Below are 24,487 nucleotides of genomic sequence, written 5' to 3' on the forward strand. Positions count from 1 at the left end.
CAAGAACTATCGGTTCTGATAATATGATCCTGCCTGATGGTCACTTTCATGAAATGATCACTGAAGATAAGGGTACTACAGCAAAGTGTGATGTTGGCCAGCTGTTGACCAGGTATCAATCAGAAGAGCTGGACCACTATCAATCAGAATAGTGCAGATGTTGGCCAGCTATCAATCAGAATAGTGTTTGTGGTCTTAAAAGCATGTATTGAATCAAGGAGCCATCAAAGTCAGGACTCAAATGAGTACACAGGAAGAAGCACATCAGCTTGTGTCATCCAAAGGTGACAATTAAAAACTGAAATGTAACGAAGGTGAAATTATCAGAGTTTAAATTGTGAACGCCCAATTTGTGGAAGCCTATGGATGGCAGTTGGAGTCCCAAACCCATCAGCAGAGTATCTAGTCTGATTAATTCCTGCAGATCCGGAAGGGTCTCGAATAGCTTTATTACCAGAAAGGGATCGTTGTCATCTTGATTATGCTGGACCAACTTGACACTTGGTCGGTTGAGCTCCCCCTTGACCCAACCTGAATTTGTTTTGGTGCAAGCATTTCTTGCTTGTTGCATGACAAAAATTTCTCCCCTTACATTTTAAATACTTAGGGAGGTCTTTTCTCTTATGTATTATGTGTAGTTTTTCTGTTTATTTATGTTATTTTCTTCTTACCACTTCATTTTGGTTTTATCATGGTTTCTGTTGCGTATTCCAATTTGTAAAGCACACACGGAGTAGATCCATAGACATAATAACTGATGCTACGGTTTATAGGGGATTGAGGGGTGGGCGGTAGATTTTAAAGGGTAGAGGGGACTGGGGAGCACACAATATATGCAGGATGGGGGAGTGAGCACAAGAACTGTTTGTGATTGTGTATATGCAACTTATTTTAAAGGGATTTCATCTTGAAAAATAATGTTCTAAAATTGATTGTGGTAATGATTGTACTATTCTCATTCTATGTTTGAGTGATGGAAATGTATGATATGTGGATTAGGTTTCAGTAAAATTAGAAAAATACACACTCAGATACATACACACACATTTCTCTTCCTACATCAGCTCACTGAAAAGGATTAACTAGAGGAACGACTAAAAAATGGAGTATCCTCCCCTGGAGATTTTCATGTTGCTAGTTTCTGTTACGTTGACTTCTACGTTATGGATAACAGAACCAAACATTCTCCAGGCCTGGGTCGCCATCAGGATTGTTGGCATGTTTCACTGCATTGCTTTAGTTATTGTGTAGATTTGTTTTTAAAGTCTCCCCCACTTAAAAAATTATTTTATAATTTTTCTCCCCTCATTTTTGATGGCCTCTCTTTCACCAGGTGTTATGTCCTTTTTTAGTAATTGGTCTTTCCCAATGTTGTTTCCAAACTAAGCAAGCCAATGTGCCACTACCCTTCTAAGGAACATTCTTAGAAGTTGTAGTTCTTCAAAGATTGATGGATTGATTCTTTGGGCTATTAATTTATACTGAACATTCTTCAACAGTGTCACCATTGTAGTGCATTAATATTTCAATTCCCTATATTAGAGGTTAAGAAAATTGTGAAGTTGAGTCATTATGAAATATAGAATATCATTGATTAATTACAATTTATATCACAAGAACATAAGATGCCTTACAACTTCCATTAAGACGACAACTGTCCAGACAGCATGTATCATTTTCATATATACAATAAACTTTTGGGTGGTTGTACAAAAGTATAGTAAGCAAAATGTATAATAGTTGTGATGCTGTAAGTGAAAGAACAAAGAAGGGCATTACATAACTCTCAAAGGGTGCTATTCATATAAATAAAAAACACTCACACAAATATTAACAGTTGACTAAACAAAAGTGTTAAAATATCCCTGCAATGAAATACTACACAGGCATGAAAAAGAAATATTGCCTCTTTAGTGAGTGAAAGAAGAAAGGCACAGAGCACACATGCTGACAGATTGCATCTCTATCAGACTGTGGTTAGGCACAACACATCAACAACTAAGGAAGACAGCCTAGGAAATTTTTCAAGGACAGGTGTGTGGGATTGAGGAAATGACATGAGAAATGGAGACCCTATCTGACCTCCTCAAGGAAGAAGGCTACTCAGAGGAGAAGGAAAATGCAACTCCACCCAGTCGCTTAGGGCAGAAGTCCCACATGCCTCAGTCCTTCCTTATGCTGACATCAACCTGTCCACCAAAGATACACAAATGTGCACTTGGGTTCAACCAATGTCATAATAGACACACAGGACTCACAGATAACACGTTAAGCAGGATTAATTAGGGAAGTCAACAGGTTAACACCAGCCATGACCAGAAACTATTACAGATAAAGTCACTGACCCACAGCACCACCTCTCCTCAGCCAGCATTCAAGTCTCTCTCTAGTCCTCAGCATCTCTGACTTGAGACGCCAGGAAGCCAGTCCACCTCTCTGCCTCATAGACTCCTACTCACACTTCTGCTTCTCTCTGCTGTCTATGATCACCTGGCTCCTACTGCTAGTCTTGACCTTTGGCTTCGGCCTTTTCCCTTTGCCATATCCCATGGTCTCTGTGCTGTAGCCTCTTGTCTCAGCCTCCACCACTTCAGACAGAGACTTCAAAGGTGCTCTGTGGTGGCTCCTCTTCCTGGATGATCTTGAGCTTTCTTGTTCTGCTGGCAAAGTGGCTTTTATATACAGTGGAATGAACTTGATGGAGGTGTGCTTTATTCTTTCAGCAGGTCATACTCCAGGGAAACAAAGGGTGGTGACTTGGTTCACATTCCTACTAAGGTGGGAACTCAGAAAACTTCCCATCTAAATCCTGTAAACATTACGTAGGAAAGAGCTCATTCCTAAATGAAATTGTAATCACAGACAGAGGCCAGAAATCACAATGCATCATTCATGGGATTATGTAGGGCCACAGTAATACACTACACCTTAGGCACAAATAATTTAGAACACTTCTTTGATTTAGATTTCTGAAAACATTAAAAGTTTGGATGTCTGGATAATCTTGTCTTTGTGCATCCTGTGTTCCGTGGAAGGACAGAAGGGGGACGTCTACTTGAAGCAGTCTCAGTGCAAGTTTTAAGGTCTACAGATGTTTTGAGCATTTTATGAGTCAGCAGGGGACCTCACTCATTATTTTTATGTCTCTTTAATTTATTGAATAATTTGCATGCTAAATGCTGTCTCTCACTGTGTCCCTTTATGTCATCTGACATGCAGAATTTTATAATACACATGTAAAAATGCTATGTACCTTACAAAATTACCTATATAGAAAAAATTGTTTCAAAAACACTAAAGATATGTTGAAGTTATGATTTTTGAGGCGGAGTTGGATTCTCATAGGCTTCTCTTTGTACATTTCAGTATTTGCATCTTCCCTAGAAAATGTGATTGACAACAGATAACAGCTGCTTTTGTTTTCTAAACCACCCAGACAAGACAGAGCTACATGGGTCTGCAACTAACAATTAACTTTGCAAGGGGAAAGGAGGATGAATATGTGTATTCAGGATATACACACAAAAGTCCCAATGACTGGAGGCCTTGCCACCTTGTTGTGCTTTTCAAAAACGTTTTCTGAAATGTGTGTGTGTGTGTGTGTGTGTGTGTGTGTGTGTTGGGGAGGGCCGTGTCCTTGATCACAGAGGACATCCACCCTCACTAGAGGATCAGTATGTCCCTGGGCCAATGGGAACTCCATGTAGGAACTCTCCAAGACAATGCCTGATGTATCTCTTCTTGCTGTCCATTATGGTTTTAAAAACAATACTCAGTGTCATATATTTACTGTTTAATTGCCCAAAATCTACATATCATAAAATTCAATAGTTCAATTGTAGAACAAAATTACTATCTTTACTACAATAAATTTAAAAACATTCGATTCTTGTGTGGTTAAATCCGTTTTAAAATGAGTTCTCTATAATGACAATCAGGTGACACAAGGGTGGGTCGTATACAACAACTACATTAATTGTCAGCTTCTGCTTGAATGATATAAATCAGGAGTCGTGTGAACAGAAACAGGTGAGGGATATAATCCTCTTTGGTGATGGAAATATTAGCTTATTGTTTTTCTATCAAGATGAAGTGCAGTACAACTATCAGGCATGAGGAATATAGTCCCTAAGGGGCAGGAAGCATCCAGTTTGACTTGATGAGGCAGGAAGGTGGGTAGGAATGTGAGGAATGTCTCTTTTTGTTTGCAACTCCACTCCATTTATGGCCAAGCTGGGGAAGCCCTAAACATATAAAAACCCAGTCCACCAGCCCCTACCTCACACAAGTCTACAAGACTTCACAAGGAGAGGAGGCAGCCACTGCAACCACAAGATAGACGGACTGCAACCTGACACCAGACCGGCCAACAGCATCCAACACTGCAGACAGTCCAGCACATCCAGGCACCCAGCTCCAGGGAAAGCCCACAACAGACCGCCAACCCTCCTGACCTCCAGCACCTGCCCTGCTGCAGCGGTCCGTGCCTGGTGCGCCAACCATGTCTTCCCCGGGCATGGGCTCTCTTCTCTTCTTGGTGTTCCTACTTGTCCTCTGCATCTGTGTACCCAAGACCTCCACTGTCTTGGCCACAGCTGAGAAAGAGGGAAGTTTGATTCTACGCCCACAACTTATCCCTGCGCAGAGAGCCAGAGGTCAGAATTGTGGTGGGCCATGCAACTGCGATTCCAAGCCAAAACCCTACTGCCGTCCAGGAGTGACCGTGGTGAAGGATGCTTGTAACTGCTGCCCCATGTGCGCCAAGCAACTGGGCGAGTCCTGCGAGTGGCCCGACCGCTGCGACCACAAGAAGCTCCTCTACTGTGACCTTGGGACCCCACCGAACCGCAAGACTGGAGTGTGCAAAAGTAGGACCCGCAGCCCCAACCACTGCGCTACTTGGTGTACAGCCACCTCTTCCCTCACGTTCCCCAAACCCCACTCCCTGAAACTCCAAATCTGAAATCAAATTTCACATGACACATGTGCTTAGTGCACTTTCTGAGGAGCTTATAGTTCTAGCTCACAGAGCAGGCTCACATAACTCTTGTTTCCCCTTCCTCTCCTCCAGGTAGAGCAGGTGCCCCCTGCTACTTCAAAGATAAGGTGTACAAGCACGGAGAGACCTTCCAGTGGGGATGTGGACTAAAGGGCACGTGTGCCCATCGGTTTGTGGTTTTCCAGCTCCTTTGCCCTCGAGACCTTGGCCCGCCCAGCTCTGACTGCCTATTCCCACGGAGGGTCAAGCCTCCAGGGAAATGCTGCGAGGAGTGGGTCTGTGAAGAGCCCAAGGAGCTCACAAGAGCTGGCACTAACCTTGCAAGTGAGTTGTTGCCCTCTAAGTAACTGTTGCGATTCCCACTGTGTGATGTATTCCTATTAGAAATAGCGAACCCACGGGATAAGTCCTAACTTTGCCAAGGGAAGGGGAATATGATGTTCGCTCTGTAGCTGGATTTTGTGTGCTTTGCCCCCATAGCTTTCCAACAAGACCCAATAACGGTGCGACCCAAGTGCGACGGTGAGACCACAGACTGGAGCCCTTGTACCACCACTTGTGGCCTCGGCGTCTCTACCCGGGTTTTCTATCACAAAGCCAACTGCTCAGTGGAAACGCAGAAGCGCCTCTGCATCATCAGGCCTTGCAATGATTACCTGGAAAAGGAAATTTCGGTAATTTAATGTTTTGCTTTATACGCTAAAGTTCCTGAACTGAGAGTAAATAGGACCCACGTTTATGTCCTTTATCAGCTTTATTTTTAGAGGCCCATTTTCTCCCCAAATTATCTAACCATTGAGCTATTTTAAGAAAATCGGATATTGTGTAATAGGAACCAGTTTTAGTACATGTTAGCCACCCCAAGACAGGATTAGTCTATTTGTGCAAAAAGAAATGTACATCAGACCAAACTTCCCTTCAAATGAAAGTAAATGTTGAACAGAATGAAGACTGTCTAGAAACACAGAGTGCAAACAGGCTACTGATTTTTAAAGTTATTGTTTTCTTCTCCCTGTCCTTCTTGAGGTGGGAAAATGGTGCATCCCCAGCATAAATCCGGCATATCCTATCAATGTTCATGTATTTGGATGCACCAGTTTGAAAACCTACGATGTCAAGATTTGTGGAATCTGCACCGATGGCAGGTGTTGCACACCCAGCAACACATCTACCTTGCCAGTGGACTTCAGGTGTCCAGATGGTAAGATCATTAAGCAGAACATGATGTTCATCAATGACTGCACCTGCCATTACAACTGCCATTGAGGTACTAACAGGTTAGAGTCCCTATATTATAGGAAGATGCGTGGAGATATGTTTTAAAGAAAGGAAGTATGAGATAATATCTCAAAGGACTCTAACTTGAACTGATCTCTGTTTTGTTTTGTGTTTGTTGGGAGCAAACATAATTTCAGCAAGCACAAGTGATTTAAATCTTTTTTTTTTCTCCTTGGGAAAAAGAATTTCTGCCTGAATCAAAACATTGTGCTCTGTGACATTTACACAAACAAACTATCAACTCCAGGCTCTGGTTTGAAGGAAGCAAAACTTGAGCGTGGCATCAAATCGCCTTACAACCACAGTGTATTTTTGGAGGGTAGGGTTTAGGGGGCAGTGGAGACACCAGGAGAAATGAGTTGCATGGGGAACAATGTCATCCTGAAGTGGTAATCAGATCGATATGTAGGAAATGAAATGGAGAAGGAACACTTAAGCGAGTTTGATGACCTGCTGGCAACTCCAGCTGTTGTAAGGATGTGTGTTCTGGGTCATCAAGAGGCTGAGTCACGTCGTTCTGGATGGCAGTGTTCATCTTGTGACAAGTTAATTTGCCTGTTATAAGCCAGATTTTTTTACAATGTGTATTGTAGTTATTATATACGTATTAATTCGCACAGCTATCCTAAATTAATTTCAAGTTGTATGATTTTGGTGTGCATGCCTCAGAATTTCAAATGTTTAGCCTCTATTTTTGACCACCATAGGAAGACATAAAGCTGTCTGATAATTTAAGCATGAAATAGATACTCCCATGGAAACTTGGGTCAGTTAGAGTGACAATCCTTCAAGATAGGTTGTTTGGTAAAGTTGAGGCAGCAGTGTCCACAGAAATCAGACACGTGATTGGAAATGTGCTAGCCTCACTTATAATGAACAAGGGGTCTTTATTCAAAATGAAGAATGGCTTTATGGATGATCAGTTTTTCCAAAGTAGGAACTTTGACTATGACTGTTTTCTGGAGGGTTTCCTGGTTGAGAGCATGAACAGGTTATATATTGGTACCTTTCTTCTTGAAAATAAAGTATATATAATTCCTATAAAGAATCTATTATTCATTTATTTGTCAAAAATTTGAGTCTTCTTGAGTTTAAATTGAAAGGGCTTATTTATTTGGTTAAAGAATTTACGGGTAATTTTCTTTAAATGTGTCTTTTATCAGGTATGTACTAATTAACTGATAATTATTTTTAAAGGAATTTTTTACATAAGCATATTTTCATTTAACATCAACAGTGAAGGTTTTTCAAACATACGTATTGAACAAATGTGGTGTTTACATTTAAAACATTTTATATAGATTTTAAATTCAATATTCTTATTATTCCAACCTATCCTTACCCTTATTTGATCTCTCATGCCCCTGTTACAGAGCCCTAGTGGTAGAATAGTTTATGCATTGGGCTGCTAACTGCAAAGTTGCCTGTTCAAATCCATCAGTTCACGGAAAGAGAAATGAAGCTTCCTTTTACATAAAAGATTCACAGCATTGAAAACCTACAGGGGTCATTCTGTCCTGTCTTATACAGTCATCCTAAATCAGAATCAATTCAATGCTAGTGCGTTTGGAGAATGTTTTGGTCTTGTTTGAAATTAAAACCTTTCTGGAGACTGTAGGCTTTTTATTTCCCACTCTTCACATTACAGAGCTAGTCCATATCTCGTGTTGAGTTTGTATGCTCTGCAACCTAACTGTTCTGTAGTAAAATGGAAAAGGAAATAGGCATTGAAATGTCACCATAAAACAAGTCGCACTTTTCAAAATTCCTTTTTCAGTTGCCAAGATGGCCAATCACAATTGAAAGATGGCATCAATAAAAAAGAGAAATAAGAAAATCTTTGTTTCATTCCAGTTAATAAAACATTGCCTGATATTAAAATCATCATATCCATTTCCCAATGTCTTTTTTAAATAACAAATTAGGATTAACCTATCTTACCAAGTGTTGTTTTGGGGATAAATGAAAATTATATCAAATGAAGATTGGATCTATCCAGACTTATGAAAAGTAAGCTAAATTGGCATTCAAAACAAATACCCAATGGCTACTTGAATTCTTGTTTGTTTCCAGAACAGAGTAGCTGGGTAGTCTAGTGAAGACACAAAACAGTCATAGATTAAGCTGTCACAAATTCACAATTAAGCTGTCACAACATAATTAGAAATGTTGTAGTACTTGTGCCATCCAGGAAACAAACATACACGTGAAAATAAAGACAAATTTTCCAAACACTCTCACAAGCCACGAAGCAAAGCTTGTCCTGTACACAAGCATGTGCATTATTTATGGTCAGATCAGAATTCTGGGATACAACCATCCAAATATACAGCAACACTGTCAATACCAGCACTCCACTCTCCAAATGCACACGCTTAGTACCTGGCTCAGTACAGCCTTCATAAAGGTCCACTGAATTCCTACCTGAAAGGTTAAGGACATTATGAGAGAATCTGGCTGTTTGAAAAGAATTTGAAAACTTCTGTGAACATAGTAGTAGTAAAAGCACAGATGTGGAATTTCCCTAACATCACATTAAAAGAGGGATTAAGAAAGTAAATGGCAAAACCAAAAGTCCATGAACAAATCTTTAGAACAAATATTAAGCACCCCCTTGAACCCTAAAATACAGACATTGGAGCTTATCATAAGACCTGCAGTATATTGACATAGGTGAAGGAAAATCAGTGATACAAGATATACAAAAATATCTCTGACTATCAGGGAACTCAAAAGTAGTAGTAACAAGTAGTGTTACCATGGTTTTTTTCTAAGGACACACAACCAGTGACACTCATAAATGTATACAAAATAAATGATTTATCAAGAAAGGGGTTCAAGTAGCCACAGAGTGTGCAAATTTTTGTGCCTCAAGTCCATGCCCAGACGCTTGCTGGAGGGAGACCCTTACAAATTTACACAGATGCCAGAGTGCTGAACCTGGAAGCAGTAAGATCACATGCCAAAGGAGGCAGAATTGGGCAAATTCAAAGTCTCCAGACATTGGGCAAGCCTCTGGGTCACTGCCATTCTTAGAATCCAGATGCAAGATCCAGGCCAGCATGAAGAGTGAAGAGAGAACCATTTTTCCACAGCATTTCTTACATTATCAATCAAACCATACCCCTAATTTAAAGGAAACCCATTTTGAATTATTGGTTGGTTTTCACCAATATCTGCTTACAGATTCAGCCTAGTTGGGCAAGAAAACAGCAACCCCCAAAGCTCTTATGTATGTATACAAGCCCAATTTTGGAACAGCTTCTGAGTTTGGTATTTGTTTGGCCAACTATCATAAAACTGAAAGTCATGACTCTCTTCCAGGACAGGACGCCCACTCTTGGAAATAGATTCAACATTACAGCTTGAGTAACAGAGATTAAAAGTGAGAAAATCCAGAAAAAATGAAGGAAACCAAAGTGGGAACTTTAGGAACCAAATGTATAAATTTTTAAATACACATTATAACACAGTAAACAAAGGTGTTGTTTTGCAAAATATATCTTAATCAAGCCGCCCTTCGGAACAAAGGCCAGGAAAATTAATTTTGCAGAAAAATAAAACATCAAAGTCATGTCTATTGAAATATGAAAAAAATAAGTTAATGACATAAAAAGTACCATGAGACAGAATAAAAGTATGGTAGACATAAATGTCCACCACGCATCTGAAAATCTATGCTATTATACTCACTGCTCAATTGTGACATAGTTAGATTTCAAAGATGACATCATTATGCAAAAATTGTCATGCAAAATATCAGATCACAAAATCAAAGATGACTATGTCCTTTCATAACTCCAAAAATCATGACTCAGCCGAGTTAACATATATGTTAACCATATGTGAACCCGAAGTTACTCTCAGCTTGCATGTCAGTGTTCATTACAATCAACGCCAAAATATATTCTAATAAAATTGTTGGAATTTAAAGAAAAAGGAAAAATGATGTGAAAATCTACACAAAAAATAGAAAGTATTATATGTAAATGAATACTAGCTTATCATAAGACTTTCTGAATCTAGCACTTTGTGCCACAAGAGAATGGAAAAACATATCTAACCTAATCAAGAAATGATAGCATGAGCCAAATGCTTTTTATCCTGCAAAATTAAATTTCAAGCATAAAGGACTCAGAAATACTTCTAATAACATGTAAAAATTCATGAAACATTATTCTTATGATCCCTTCATAACCGGAAAACTAATTCTCACACACACACAAAATGTCTAACGAGATATTAGCATAACTCTGTTGGTAGAAACTAAATAGAGCTTAGTTTTAAAAACTAAAACTGCAGTATATACTCATGTAAAAGTGCTGATTTTAGCAAACTTTTATGCAGTTATTGTGGTAAAATTAAGTGCCTCATTCCATGATGCTCACCTTCCAAACATAATTGCTGAAAGCGAAGCGGGTGCATACACAAATGTGGTGAAGATAACTGATGGTGGCCGGCAATCTAAAGATATACCATCTGGGTTCTTAAAGGCTTGAAGGTAAACAAGCGGACATCTAGCACAGAAGCAACAAAGCCCACATTGAAGAACACCAGCCTGTGCTATCACGAGGTGTGGAAGGGATGAGGTATCAGGTATCATCAAACAAAAAATCATATCATTGTGAATGAGAGGGAGTGCAGAGTGGAGACCCAAAGGCCATCTGTAGGCAACTGGACATCTCCTTACGAAAGGGTCACAGGGAGGTGAAGAGCCAGTCAGGGTACCGTGTAGCAGCGAGGAAACTTAAAACTTTCCTCTAGTTCCTAAATGCTATCACCCCTCCACACCCCTATCATGATCCCAGTTCTACATTACAAACATGACTAGACCAGAGGATGTACACTGGTACAGATAGGAACTGGAAACACAGGGAATCCAGTACGGATGATCCCTTCAGGACCAATGGTGAGAGTGGTGATAGCAGTAGGGTGGAAGGAGGGTGTGTTGGAAAGGGGGAACCAGTTACAAAGATCTGCATATAGCCTCCCCCCTTGGTGACAGACAACAGAAAAGTGGGTGAAGGGAGACATCAGACAGTGCAAGATATGAAAAAATAATAATTTATAAATTATCAAGAGTTCATGAGAGAGTGAGCGTGTTGAGGGAGACAAAAAATAAGGACCTGATGCCAGGGGCTTAAGTGGAGAGCAAATGTTTTGAGAATGATGAGGGTAATGAATATACAAATGTGCTTTACACAATTAAAGGATGTATAGATTGTGATAAGAATTGTATGAGCCCATACTAAAAGGTTTTTTTTATAAAGAATGAATGTCCTCTCCTGCAGGACATCAAGAACGTGGACTTGAAAGAGGGACTGGGAATGAAGATGGGCAAGGGCGCGAGTAATGGAGGGAAGACAGGAATCTGATCAAGCCTCATTTATTGAGTTGAGAGCAGAGGTTTAAATAGCCAGCGAGGGGCTGGCACCATCACGTCACATGTAAAATAGGGTACATCTGAGGTAGCCAATAGTCCTGCATCTTCAAACAAGGAAGGAATGGCGGGCAACTGATCAAACAGGTAAGTATGCTAATGAAGCATTCCTGGTGAGCCTGGGGGGAGATGCCATCAGACATGTATTGACCAATGAGCATAGCAGCTGCTAGTGAAAGATCACCAATCCTAGCAAAGGTCTGGCTGGAAAGGAACAAAGGGCAGAAGAACCTCTGGGCAGTTTGTATGGCGAGAGTAGATTCATGGCTAAAATCCAGGGTGGGGAGACATGAAGCTCCCTACATGTCCCTCTTCTTTGCCAATATGATAACAGGCAAGATATGGAGTATCCCTGGGGGGCTGTGCCTGGCTTAAGTTGTCCAGCTACTGACTCATCCTTACCTTACCTGTCATTGGTCACAAGGAATGCGCATTTTTCAAAAGCAAACCAGGGCCTGGCTTAGGTTGGTATGAGTCATGCCCAATCGTACCCGTCATTGGCTGTCCAGCTCAGCGCACAAGGGAAGGGGGTCTTATCACTCTGATGGTTCTGAGAGTGGGCCACCCGTGTCCATCACCTCTAGCCGAGGATAATGCACCTGGATAGGTTTAGCCTGCATCGCCTCAGTTTTTTGTTTTACGAACGCCATGAGTTTGTTGAACAACACAGGGCCCAGGGAAATAATACAGTGCTAAGGATTACGATGAAAGGTCCAACAAAGGGGACAACTGTATGCTTAGTGAAAGTACAATTGCTGCAGTAATAGAAGTAGCAACTAAACAATATAGTTAAAATTACTTGCTACAAGCAAATCTACAAAATGCTTAGGTTTGGTTAATGCTTTCTCAAATCTTTTCCAATACCAGTAACCATCTTTTGAATACCAAGGCCCAGTAATATCCACTGGTAGCATAACTAAGAAGATTGATACAAAATAGCAATGACAATACCTTCAGGGGTCTAGGTAATACAACTGGACAAATTACAATTATTACAAGACATGTTAAACTTGCAATCATCACGACCTATAATATTCCCTGCCAAAAGTACATAAGACGATTTTACATAGGCAGTAACGTTTCCTTGCAGTCTGTAGGAAAGGCCCATAAGCTTCACATTTCCAAAGTAGTCTCTATTTTTCCTTCGGCAATATTTTAAAATTATTGTCCTGGTTGCTGGACCAATCGATGATATATCTCTCTTTTGTGATGTTATACTGGATGGGCTTGTTTCCGTGAGACATGATCTCCACAATATGGTTTTATTATTCCTTTACGTCTCTAGTCCACAAAAAGAAAAAGACTGCACAGTAGATGAGATTACATTTCCTTCACCTTGTACAGGGAGGGAGGGAGTCATTGACTCACACCGTGATTTCCAGACTTCCCAGACAACAGTATGTTAGAGTGGTGGATCAGGAGCATAAGCCTAGTACTGCTCACTGTGCGAAGTTTCCAGAAGCATTTGCAGGCAAAGTACCATCAGCATAGTTTGCAAACTGCACCAACTTCTCTGGCAGTCACCTTGCTCCATCAGCATCCTGTGGGAAAAAACACAAACATGCCCTCGCCCCCAAATTAGGAGGGGAGCTGGCTTTTGCCATTAAGTGGATCTTTCCATTTTACATATGCTTTGTCTTTATATTTGGCAATCCTTTTCCAAACGCAGTCAGCAGCAGACTGACCGAGTACATTCAAATTCCAAAATATTACAATAAAGTATGATTAATTAAATTGCGAGGAGTAGAAGGGTATATCTCCCCCTTTTTATTTTATCTAAATGTCGCTCAATAGTCCCATTAGCAGGTTCCACAATACGTTGGCCTTGAGGATTATAAGAGATTCCAGTTATGTGCTTAATTCGAGAAGTGACACAAAATTGAGTAAATGATTTACTAATATAAGCAGATCCATTACCTCTGTTTAAGCATTTAGGTCCACCAATTATAGCAAAACAATGTAACATATGTTGAATAACTAAAGACGTTTTTATCACCAGTCATAGGAGTGGTCACAATAAATCCAGAGTAAGTGTCCACTGTAATATGCAAATAACTCAATCTACCAAATGAAGGAATGTGAGTAACATCCATCTGCCAAAGATGTCCCAGGAGCAGTCCTCTGGGATGACACCTGAATGAGGAACTAGTAAGTGAGTCCCACAATGGGGACAAGATTTTGCTATGTCCCTTGCTGCTTCTTAGGTATGTTAAATTGATGTTTTAAAGCTTGGCTATTTTGGTGATGTAGTTGATGAGAATGCTGGACTAAAGTAATTTGACCTTCAGATAAATTGGCAAATGCTGCTGCAGCTTGAGTTGCACAATCAGCTAACTTATTGCCTTTTGCCAAAGCCCCTAGTAAGGAAGAATGAGCTCTGATATGTGCCGCAAAATAAGGATATTTGTGGTTCCAAATTAATTGTTGTAATTCACCAAATAAAGCCAAAATAGGTTCATTTTGCGATTGAATACAAGCAAGAGTTTTTAAATTATTTAATACGAAAACAACAAATAGGCTGTCTGAATAAATATTAGTGCAGATTGAGCTGGAAATTTTTTAACCATAGCATGTAGCTGCAGTTCCATTGGAGGAACTATCAGTAAATATTGTAAGGACATGAGGTATGGGTTTATTTTTACAAATACTGGGGAAAACAAATAAATGTTTTTTTAGCAAATTGTAACAATTTATCTGGAGGATAAACATTTTTCACCAATCCACAAAAACCCAGGAAATGCTAATTCCCAAGAGTCACAACTTTCCCATAAATAAGAAGTTTGGAGTCTGTCATAAGATATGACTATAGAATTAGGGTCTTTTCCAAAATATTTAACAGACTTGGATCTACCTTTCATCACTAATTCAGCTATTATTTAAAAATAAGGTTTTAGAATTCTTTTTCTTGAAGAAGCTAAATATACCCACAATTATGGTCTTTTCTGCCATAACACACCAGATGTAATTAATATACATAATTTGTTGTTTTAGAATACATAAATTTACTAAATTCAAGGTTTGTTCTGCTAAAGGGGAAATTTCCCGAGTCGAATATGGATCAGGATCTCCTTTTAAAATATCAAAAAAAGGCTTAAGCTCTCTAGTACTTATTTTTAAATATGGTCTAAGCCAATTAATATCTCCTAATAATTTTTGAAAATTATTTAAAGTTTGTAAGTGATCTTTTCTTATTTCTATCTTCTGGGGTTTCACAAAACCTTTCTGTAAAATATGTCCTAAATACTTGTAAGGTTCAATAAATTATACTTTTTCTTCTGCTATAACTAACCCATGCCTTTTTAATGCTTCTCGTAATAAGTCAAAAATAAAGAGAACCACCTTTTGGTCCCTATGAGCCATCAAAATATCATTCATGTAGTGAATGATATACACCAATGTTTCAGAAGTTCTTACTGACTTTATAGCTGCAGTTACAAATTTTTGGCATGGGGTGACGCTATTAGACATTCCCTGACATAAGACTTTTCACTGATAACACTTCATAGGTTCTTTAAAATTAACATTAGGAACACTAAAAGCAAATCTTTTATAATCTTTTGAATCCAAGGGAATGGTATAAAAACAGTCTTTCAAATCTAAAATGATTTTATATGTATTGGCTGAAATAGCAGAGGGGGAAGGGAACCCAGGCTGCAGGGCTTCCATAAATTCCACAGTATCATTAACCCTCTTTTACTGTTTTCCTTGCAAAGCAACTGCTATAGCAAGCCCTGAGTAAAGGAAGGTTTAATGTCCTGGCATAGTTTGATCTAATCAGACAAGTTGCTCTTGTTTCTTAAAGGTCTCAGCACTACCTAGCAGGCAGTATTTGCATTTTTAAAAATACCTATTGTTTAATTTTTTAATACAAGTCCTGATTTTAATTAGATAAATGGACAAAAAATTAGCACATACTTGAAGGGTACATAGTCTACAAATTGTGGCAATATTTTCCTTGAGAGAGTAGTATCATTGGTATAATTATTTTTAAAATACTCAAAAAAGACTCAACTTTAAGCAGTAATAAACACAAGCAAGTGATTTTATCCTTAAAATAAGCATTCAGAAAAACCTCTTTGCACATACAAGTGAGTATGCAATACTTACACACACACAAACACACACATGCGCGTGCACACACACACACACACATTGTTCACACAAACTTTGTTCACACAAATAGCTTATATCTGCTGTATTTTGAAAACTCTCAAGAAACTCTGAATTTCACAAGTAGTCTTTTCCTGACAAACACATTTGAGCCAGCTATTACCAGTCTTCTGCCCCAAACTCATTTTCTCCTATCGCGGCTTCTACTAACTCCATAGTAAAATGAGCCACAGAACCATATTGAGAACAAGCAGATTTTAAATCGTTTACAGTTTTGAATGAAATGAGGGGATCATTCACCCGTCCATGAGCATTTTGGAATTTTTAAATCTACTCCCTGTTATGGTGCTAATGACTCAGACTCTTGCTCCCAGGCTACCCTTTTTCATTCTTTGATCCCAGCAGGACTGAGTATGCAGCACCAGGTTACAAAGTCCTAGATCCTTATCATGATAATGTATTGATCCGCCCTCTAAGTGCTTTTGCCCCCTTGCAAAGTCCTGAGGTTCACTTTGCAGCTGCTTCAGTGGCGAAGGGGGAACTTTTCTAGCTACAAAATCTGAAAACTTCTGTAATCTTTAGTAACTTATTTTGTTCCTTTAGCTTATAACATATTTTGAAACATATTTACATACATACATTTATTAGAAATCTGTCCCATAATTTATTACTTCCAACTTTTCACCACTTACTTTTTTATATATATATTCATGGCCATGCTTCTCAGTGGTGTCTGTTATGGGATTCTGTTTTTAATCACAACTTTAACCTTTACTCCTCACGCCTGAAAAGCATCACGTAATTGTCCTACAGATAATTGATGCTGACTAATTTTCTTGAACATCTTCAGACAAAAAAAAAAAAACTCACCGGATTATTCATCACAGCAGGTTACAACGACGGTGTGGTGGGCTTTGATAAGTCGATCTGCCAATCCTTTATTACTTGTCTGCGTCCTCAGTGGGGACCGTCATTTTCAGGCTGCATGAATGGAGAGCTTCTCATTCTGGCCCCACGTTTCGGGGCCAAAATGTCCTGTCCCGTAGGACATCAAGAACGTGGACCTGAAAGAGGGACTGGGAATAAAGATGGGCAAGGGCGCGAGATGGAGGCAAGAAAGGAATCTGATCAAGCCTCATTTATTGAGTTGAGAGCAGAGGTTTAAATAGCCAGCAAGGGCTGGCACCATTACGTCACATGTAAAATAGGGTACATCTGAGGTAGCCAATAGTCCTGCATCTTCAAACAAGGAAGGAATGGCTGGCAACTGATCAAACAGGTAAGTATGCTAATGAAGCATTCCTGGTGAGCCTGGGGGGAGATGCCATCAGACATGTATTGACCAATGAGCATAGCAGCTGCTAGTGAAAGATCATCAATCCTAGCAAGGGTCAGGGAAGCCACCCTCTGGCTGGAAAGGAACGAAGGGCAGAAGAACCTCTGGGCAGTTTGTAGATTCATGGCTAAAATCCAGGGTGGGGAGACATGCAGCTCCCTACAAATGAAAGCAGGAAATAATAAAAATTAGAACAAATTAAAAAAAAATAGGTGGCTCCCTGATATTCAGGTAGGCTAATACTTGATTACATATTGTAAGTCAAATCTAAGACAAAATATATAGCAGATGGGGCTGTGTGCGCTGACAATACATAGAGAATATACTGATAAAAATTAAGGAGAAAAAAATAAGGGAGAAAAAATGATGATAGCCTATATCGCTCACACAATATGTCACTGAGTTTTTTAGACATTCATTGGGGTGTTTATTGGGATATTATTACTGAAACTGTTGTGTGTAGTAATAATAAAGGTATAAGTAATTTATTTCCATTTTATTATTCCTAGTGCCAAAGAAGTGGAAATTTCACTGAGAAAGTCAGAATCTATAGATGTAATATAAAAGTGGTTAAAGAAATGTTGTAATTCTGAGTTTAAATTTAAAATATGAGTCTAGAAAAACAGTGTCCACATAAGGAAAAGCATCCTCAGCTCTCTGTGTGTAGTTGCTGGGTTGAAACATGGGGCAGCCAATTCAAGGATTCCAATTTAGCCCTGCTATTGCAGTATCCAGGGGCCTCATATTGCTTTCCCCACAGTTGACATAGCTGTGCCCCAACATGTTTGTCCCCCTGGAATTCTCTTGCACCTGTGCATGACGCGCACCCTGGCCCTTATCGTTTCCTATTACTTTGGTGTACACTGGATCTCCTTGGCTTTCTGCAGCCCTGTAGAACCCTGGCCTTCCCCAGGCTCTGAGGCCCCTCCCTGTCTAGTTCCCCTACAATACCCCTTCCCGTCTCCCTCATAGATTGAGGTCCAAGTGTGCTTTAAGTTGACTTTGAGCTGCTGTGCTTGACCAGTGCCTGAGACCAGCTGTTGCAGTCAGTGTGCCCACAGGTGTCCTGAGTGGGTCCCTTTCTCAGTGCAGACAGAGGTCCTTGCAATAGGCCTGACCAGTGCCTGCACGATCTGGACACACGTCTGCTGTCAGCTCCCTGTCCCATCTGAAGGCTGGGTCTTGTGATTGGCCTTTGAGCCACCCGTGTGACCTGGGATAACATCACCTGTACAGCTCCCATACCCATAGCAGACCCTGATGTCAGTTTGTCTGCGTGAAATCAACCAGATTGCACCTGCTATCAATCTGTATATCCACTAATGGGAATATACCCAGAATAGACACAGAAGAAATAACAAAAAGATCATGATCGTATATTTGCGATCCAATATTCATCGTTGTGCAGTTCACAATTTCAAAGAATTGAAAACAGTCTACACTTCCATCAATAGATAATTATGGAATAAAAAAACCCTGGAATATACACAAAATGGAGTACTAAGCATCCCTAAAAAATAGTAATAAAAGATGAAGAACCTCATCTCATAGAAAGAACTGGAGGATAATATACCGTGTGAAGTGTGCCAAGAACAAAAACACAATAAAACATGAGGTCACTGAGGTAAATTCAAATAACAGAGGGGGCATATGGCAAAATACACACAATGCACAGCTCCTGAGTTGAAGTACAGAAACTGTCAAAAGACAGAACAAACCCAATGATGCAAATTTCATCACACAATAAAGAGAGAGAGAAACAGATGTACACAACACCTGTACTGAAAGTCATCACAATGGGATGCACTAAAGGCTGAAAGTGTAAAAAGTGGGAGTGGTACCAGACCGCTCCATCCATGACTGCAGGAAGAGCAATGGTGAATGGTAGGAGGCTCACCAATTGCTCATGAATGCTGAGGACGAAAGGGTACAATTGCTGTTATGTAAGTGGGTGCAGGGATAGGGCTAAGGGATTATAACAGGGCCTACTCGCGATTTAACACAGAGAGACTCTTCTACTTCGGATCAGAATAACAGATTTGGAACTATTTGTGTTAAGGTCTTTCATTTTTAATTAATTAATTAATTTTTGTTTATTGTTTTTTTTTCTCTCTTTTTGTTGTCTTTCTATATAAAACACACAGGATAAGAAATAGTAAGGATACAATGAAGGAAATGATGGTTCCAGGGACCACGATAGGATAGGATATGGGGGGGAGGGGAGCAGTGAGCCAATAACGACAAAGACAGGGAAATAGCAAGGGCTCTGAAATAGATGATGAGGAGGGTGGAGAGTCCTGGTTGTGTCTGATGAATTGAAATAGATCAGAAATGAATTCTGTGAGGTGAAGAATGAGTAAACATGATTGTGGGGTAGGAGGAAAGAGAAAAGATAAGGAGGAAAGAAGAAGAAAGGAAAAATCATATATATAGGTATAAATATAGATGTATATTTGTAATTATATAAAATATCAAGATAGGTGTACACACACATGCACACAACAAGGTAGGTGATGGAATATGGCCTCTACTTAAATCTGACCTCACTGTAAGAATTGATTTGTTTCCATAATGTTGCTCTGTATGAAAATCACCTTCCTGACATGATCACTGAAGACAAAATGGGTGCATAATAAATTGTGGTGAAGAAAACTGATGGTGCCCGACTATTAAAAGATATAACATCTGGGGCTGCAAGGCTTGAAGTGAAACAAGCATCCCTCAAGCAGGGAAGCAACAAACCCCACATGCAAGAAAAACACCAGCCTGTGTGATCTTAAAGGGTGGATGGGAATAAGTATGAGAAGTTCACAAACAAGCAATCAAAATGATGTGAAGAAACATGGACAAAGTGGAGACTCCAACCACCTGCAAGATAATTAGGAAGTCTCACAGAGTAGGGCCACATTGAAACCCTTCTGTGTTGCACTGATGAAAACCATACTATGCTATAGTTCCTTAATATTTCAACCCCTTAGTATGATGGTCTTTGTTTTACCTCATTAATCTTGTTAGACCTGTGCATGTTTCTTTGTATGATTAAGACCATTCGTTGCATGAAAGCCAAGAGAGATAGCCCTTCAGTAATAATAACCAGAGTAATGATTTCCTGAGTGTACAGGAAGAGTGGGCAGAAGCAGGGAGAACTAATAGCAGCAGTGTCAGTATAACCCCACTAGAGGGGAATGAACAACACAATTGTAGTCGAACATATCCAAAGATAGTGTCAGATATAGCTAAATATAAATATATGTGTGTAAATTAATGATAATAACAATAAGAGTTCCTGAGGGTGTGCGGGCAGGAGGGGATAAAGTAGAGCTGATCTCAAGGAATTCAAGATGAAAGAAAATTTATTGTAACTGATGTTGGAAGCATTTGTAAAATTATCTTTGATCTAATTGAATTAATGATTGTTATAAATTCAGTAAATGTTCCCAATGAAATGTAATAAATATATATTTAAATAAAGACAAGAAAAATGGGAGGGGGGAACCCCCTGTGAACCAAGAAGGGAACTTAACCTATGTGTAATGGGAGCCACACCATGAATCCTCTGAGGAGTCCTCAATATAGACCTCAGGTTCGGAGGGGCAACATCGGGGCCTCCCCAATACTAGTGCAGAGGTAGTGACAAAGGTCAGGTGACAGACTTGGTATTATAGATGGATTTTTATTTTCCTTTTTGAAATTTCTGCCCTTTGATCTTTTGTTTTCTTTTTCTATGCACTTCATTCTTATTTTTTATCCTGCCTATAGAAGATGGGCATGAGAAGCATGCCAAAGGTGAAAGCCACGGGACTAACAGTTCCTGAGGGACTTGAAAGACTTGTAGGTGGGGGGAAGGGAGTGGTCAACAAACAATGATACGGAGAGGGGAACAAGTAGGGAATTAAAATAAATGGTGAAGGGGTGCATAAGGACCCTGGTAGGGTGAAACAGCAGTAATCTAGTCGAGAGGAATTCCTGAAAGTCAAATGAAGGTTGAGCATGATCCTCAAGCAGGAAGATGGAAAAGGAAACAGAGGCAAGGTCAAGGAAGCAAACCATTGATAGAGGTAGAACCATAGTTGTGTACATATGTAACTATATTCATTCATAATAGAGGTAATAGCCTATGTATATGAGTACATATGTGGCAATCTATTGAGGAAGTGGATGGACTTTGGGGTTCTACTCACGTCCTCCCTGATGGCAAGGACACTTTTTCTTACAACCTGGCAGTCTGTGATGCTCACCTGCCAATACAATTGCTGAAGACCAAATTAGTTCATGAGCAAGTGTGGTAAACAAAGCTGATGTTACCGGGCCATTAAACAAGCAGCCATCTAGCAGAGAAGAAACAAACCCATATGGAAGAAACACACCAGTATTTTGGTGACAAGATGTCCACCAGATTAGTTACTAGGCATCAGAACACCCCCAAACAATTCATTATATTTTTGAATAAAAGGGAGGGTGAGGTGGAGACCCAAAGTCATCTGTAGACAATTGGAAACAGAAGGGTCACAGGGAAGGGACCAGTCAGCCAGGGTGCAGTATAGCACCCACAAAACACATGATATTCATCTAATACCTTTAGGCTTCCCTACCCCCAATATCATGACCCCAGCAGTACCTTACAAGTCCAGCTAGAACAGAGCATGTATACTCATACAGACGAGCGCTCTCCACACATTGGAATCCAGGACAAATAACCCCTCAGGAACAGAAATTGGAGGATCAATACTAAAGGTTAGGGGGAGGTAGGGGGGAAAAGAGGAGAAATGGGACACCGGATAATCATTGAGGTATAGCTGTGCTTCACCCCCAGAGGCAAGAATATGAGAAATGTGGGTTAAGGCAGACAGGGGCTCCTGTAAGACATGAAAATAATAATAATTGATGTTATCAAGGCTTCACAAGGATGGGAGGGTGGGGAAGTAAGGGGATGGACCTAATACAAAGGGCTCAAATTGAGAAAAATGATGAGAAAATAATGATGACAACATGTGTACAAAGGTGCTTGCTACAATTGATGTGTGGATTGTTAGAAGAGGTGTAAGACCCCCCAGTAAATAATTTTCAAAAATTCAATAAATGAGTAGCCTAAATTAATAAGTTCGATTATTTTTTAAAGCACACTCATAGGATAAGCGATTGGGAAGAAGTAATCGCACATCAGAAGGGAAAGTGATAAGAAAGTGGAAATTGTTCAGGGGTTACAATAAGAACAGTAGAAACAGGTTGTTCCCAAGCTTTTGTAAAGGTCAGCTTATGTGCAGAATGTTCACTTCCGTACCCTGCACTGTCTCACAAAAACCAAACACTGGTGCAAGCTACAAGATCATGGATATTCTGTATTCTTTGGAAACACATCTGTGTGACCCAATAAACTGCATGACTCTAAAAACTTGTCCCCAGTCAAACTTGGGGTCTATACTTGGCACTGGACAGAGTCTGGTGTGGTACCTCTGCGCTAAAACTGGGTTTGGAAGGCAATCAACCTCTCTAAACGGATCTCGGTTTCTATTCATTTTGCATATCCAACAACCTGCATTTCATATTTGGAGGTCCCACTGATATAGCTGGAGGTTTATGGGGTCAAACCTCCTTTTTTCCCCTGATTAGTGTACTCTCTGTGGCTGTGTTCAGGTGCAGGACACAGCAGAAGCCTATCAGCCCATTTCTCCTGGAGACATCGTGAGAAGAGAATCAGGTAATCTGTACAGTTTTAAGGAAACTGTGTTTGTATATGATTGTTCTGTGTTACACTGTCTGTCTTGTGGCCAACACTTTTCGTCCAGCACACATGGGATCAATCTAAGGAAAACATTAGTCCCCCACACTCGATCTCATGCTGGCCCATTGGACTCTATGGAAGAAGGGGAGACAGCCAATCATAGTACCTTCCAGACACTCTGCTCCTAAGGTTGGTCGTTATTTCGTCTCGGCTGACCTCCGGAAGGGACTCTCAATCTTCTCTGGGTTACCCTATGTGAGCTCTTATTTTAGGTCGGCTCTGTGGTCGGGCCGGACATCCAGACCAATGATCTTCATCACCCTGTCGACGGATATTGTGGAGTCAACCCCCTTGGGTAAATCCTGTCCTCCAGGTCCTGATCACTACTGCCCTCCACACCAACACTAATCCCAATCCTAACCGAAATCCTGTCCCTGTCCTTCAAAACCAGTACCGTGAAAGATTCCTGCCCCCTTTTTCATCCCCAGGAGGATCAATCCAACCTCAAACACCTCAGGGAGCCAGACTCAGTCTCGAGACTCACCTGATCCTAAACCCCATCCCATAGCTGCGACAGAACATGTAATCACCACAGCCTGCCAACTGCACCTATTGTGTCTCTCTGTGTGGAACCACAACAGGGATGCCCTTTCATGATCTATGCTCCCTTTTCCACCTATGACCGTTACAATAGAAAGCACGAAAACCCACCCTTTTAAAGCGACAAGCAAGGGCTCATCTCACTCATAGAATCTATTTTTGCCACTAGCCAGCGAATAGGTGACAGTTGGCAATAACTACTCCAGACGGTCTTTACAGCCAAAGATTGTGATTGCGTTCACAGGGAGAGCCAGAAACAGGTCTTGGGAACAGACGGGCAAGCAGAGCCTGACCTCCAGGAGTTGGAATCTGCTTTCCCTTTGGGCTCCCCTGACTGGAACCAAACCACTCTGAAGGTAGTAAATGCCTCCTCGCCTACTGCCAGGCTGTGGTGAGTGGGCGCTGAGATGTGGAATGCCATCCCGTTAATTTGGCCGAAATAACCAGTGTAATTCAGGACAAAGATGAGAACCCAGCAGCATATTTAGAGAGGTTATTTGACACCTACCTTCTGTATACCCCAATAGCCCCAGATGCAGTGGGTAATGGAAAGGCCATTATTGTGATTTTTGTAACCCAGCTGTCCCACACATCACGAAAAAAAACTCACAGAAAGTGGAAAGATTAGTAGGGAATTAGTGAAATATTAGAAATAGCAGAAAAAACATAGCATTAGAGACCCAATAGAAGGGGGAAATAAACTAAAGCAACAACCAAATCCTTTCCATGACCATGATGAGATCAGAACCCTTTCCCGAGCCAGGCAGACAGATCACATACAAACCAGGAGGGAATAACCAAAGTGCCTATTGGAAAGAGATGGGATATTGGAAACTAATCTCCCCAAAATGATCTCAGCGAAGAAGTCAGACCAGCCAAGCAGTGAACCCACCCATATCAATCTTAGAACTGGAATGAAGAGGTCAGGATCATGCTGTCTCCCCAGAGCCCACGATAACCTTGAAAGTGGGGGACAGGCCTGTCACATTGCTTGTAGACATA

At 40.4% G+C, this 24,487-nt stretch overlaps 1 protein-coding gene across 1 annotated transcript; it reads left to right on the plus strand.

Annotated features, from left to right (window-relative positions):
- Positions 1-4,289: 4,289 nt before the first annotated feature.
- Positions 4,290-7,325, plus strand: LOC142453326 (CCN family member 2-like). Its single transcript, XM_075554535.1, has 4 exons — positions 4,290-4,868; positions 5,072-5,323; positions 5,480-5,673; positions 6,026-7,325. Exons 1-4 carry the CDS (start codon positions 4,502-4,504, stop codon positions 6,263-6,265), a joined length of 1,053 nt encoding a protein of 350 aa, XP_075410650.1. The 5' UTR covers positions 4,290-4,501; the 3' UTR covers positions 6,266-7,325.
- The last annotated feature ends 17,162 nt before the right edge of the window (positions 7,326-24,487 follow it).

Source organism: Tenrec ecaudatus, chromosome 7, assembly GCF_050624435.1.
Source record: "Tenrec ecaudatus isolate mTenEca1 chromosome 7, mTenEca1.hap1, whole genome shotgun sequence".
NCBI lineage: Eukaryota > Metazoa > Chordata > Mammalia > Afrosoricida > Tenrecidae > Tenrec > Tenrec ecaudatus.

Coding starts and splice junctions, on each gene's coding strand:
- LOC142453326 (XM_075554535.1), top strand. CDS start 4,502: ATGTCTTCCCCGGGCATGGGCTCTCTTCTCTTCTTGGTGTTCCTACTT. Junction 4,869..5,071: donor CAAGACTGGAGTGTGCAAAA/GTAGGACCCGCA, acceptor CCTCTCCTCCAG/GTAGAGCAGGTGCCCCCTGC. Junction 5,674..6,025: donor ACCTGGAAAAGGAAATTTCG/GTAATTTAATGT, acceptor GTCCTTCTTGAG/GTGGGAAAATGGTGCATCCC.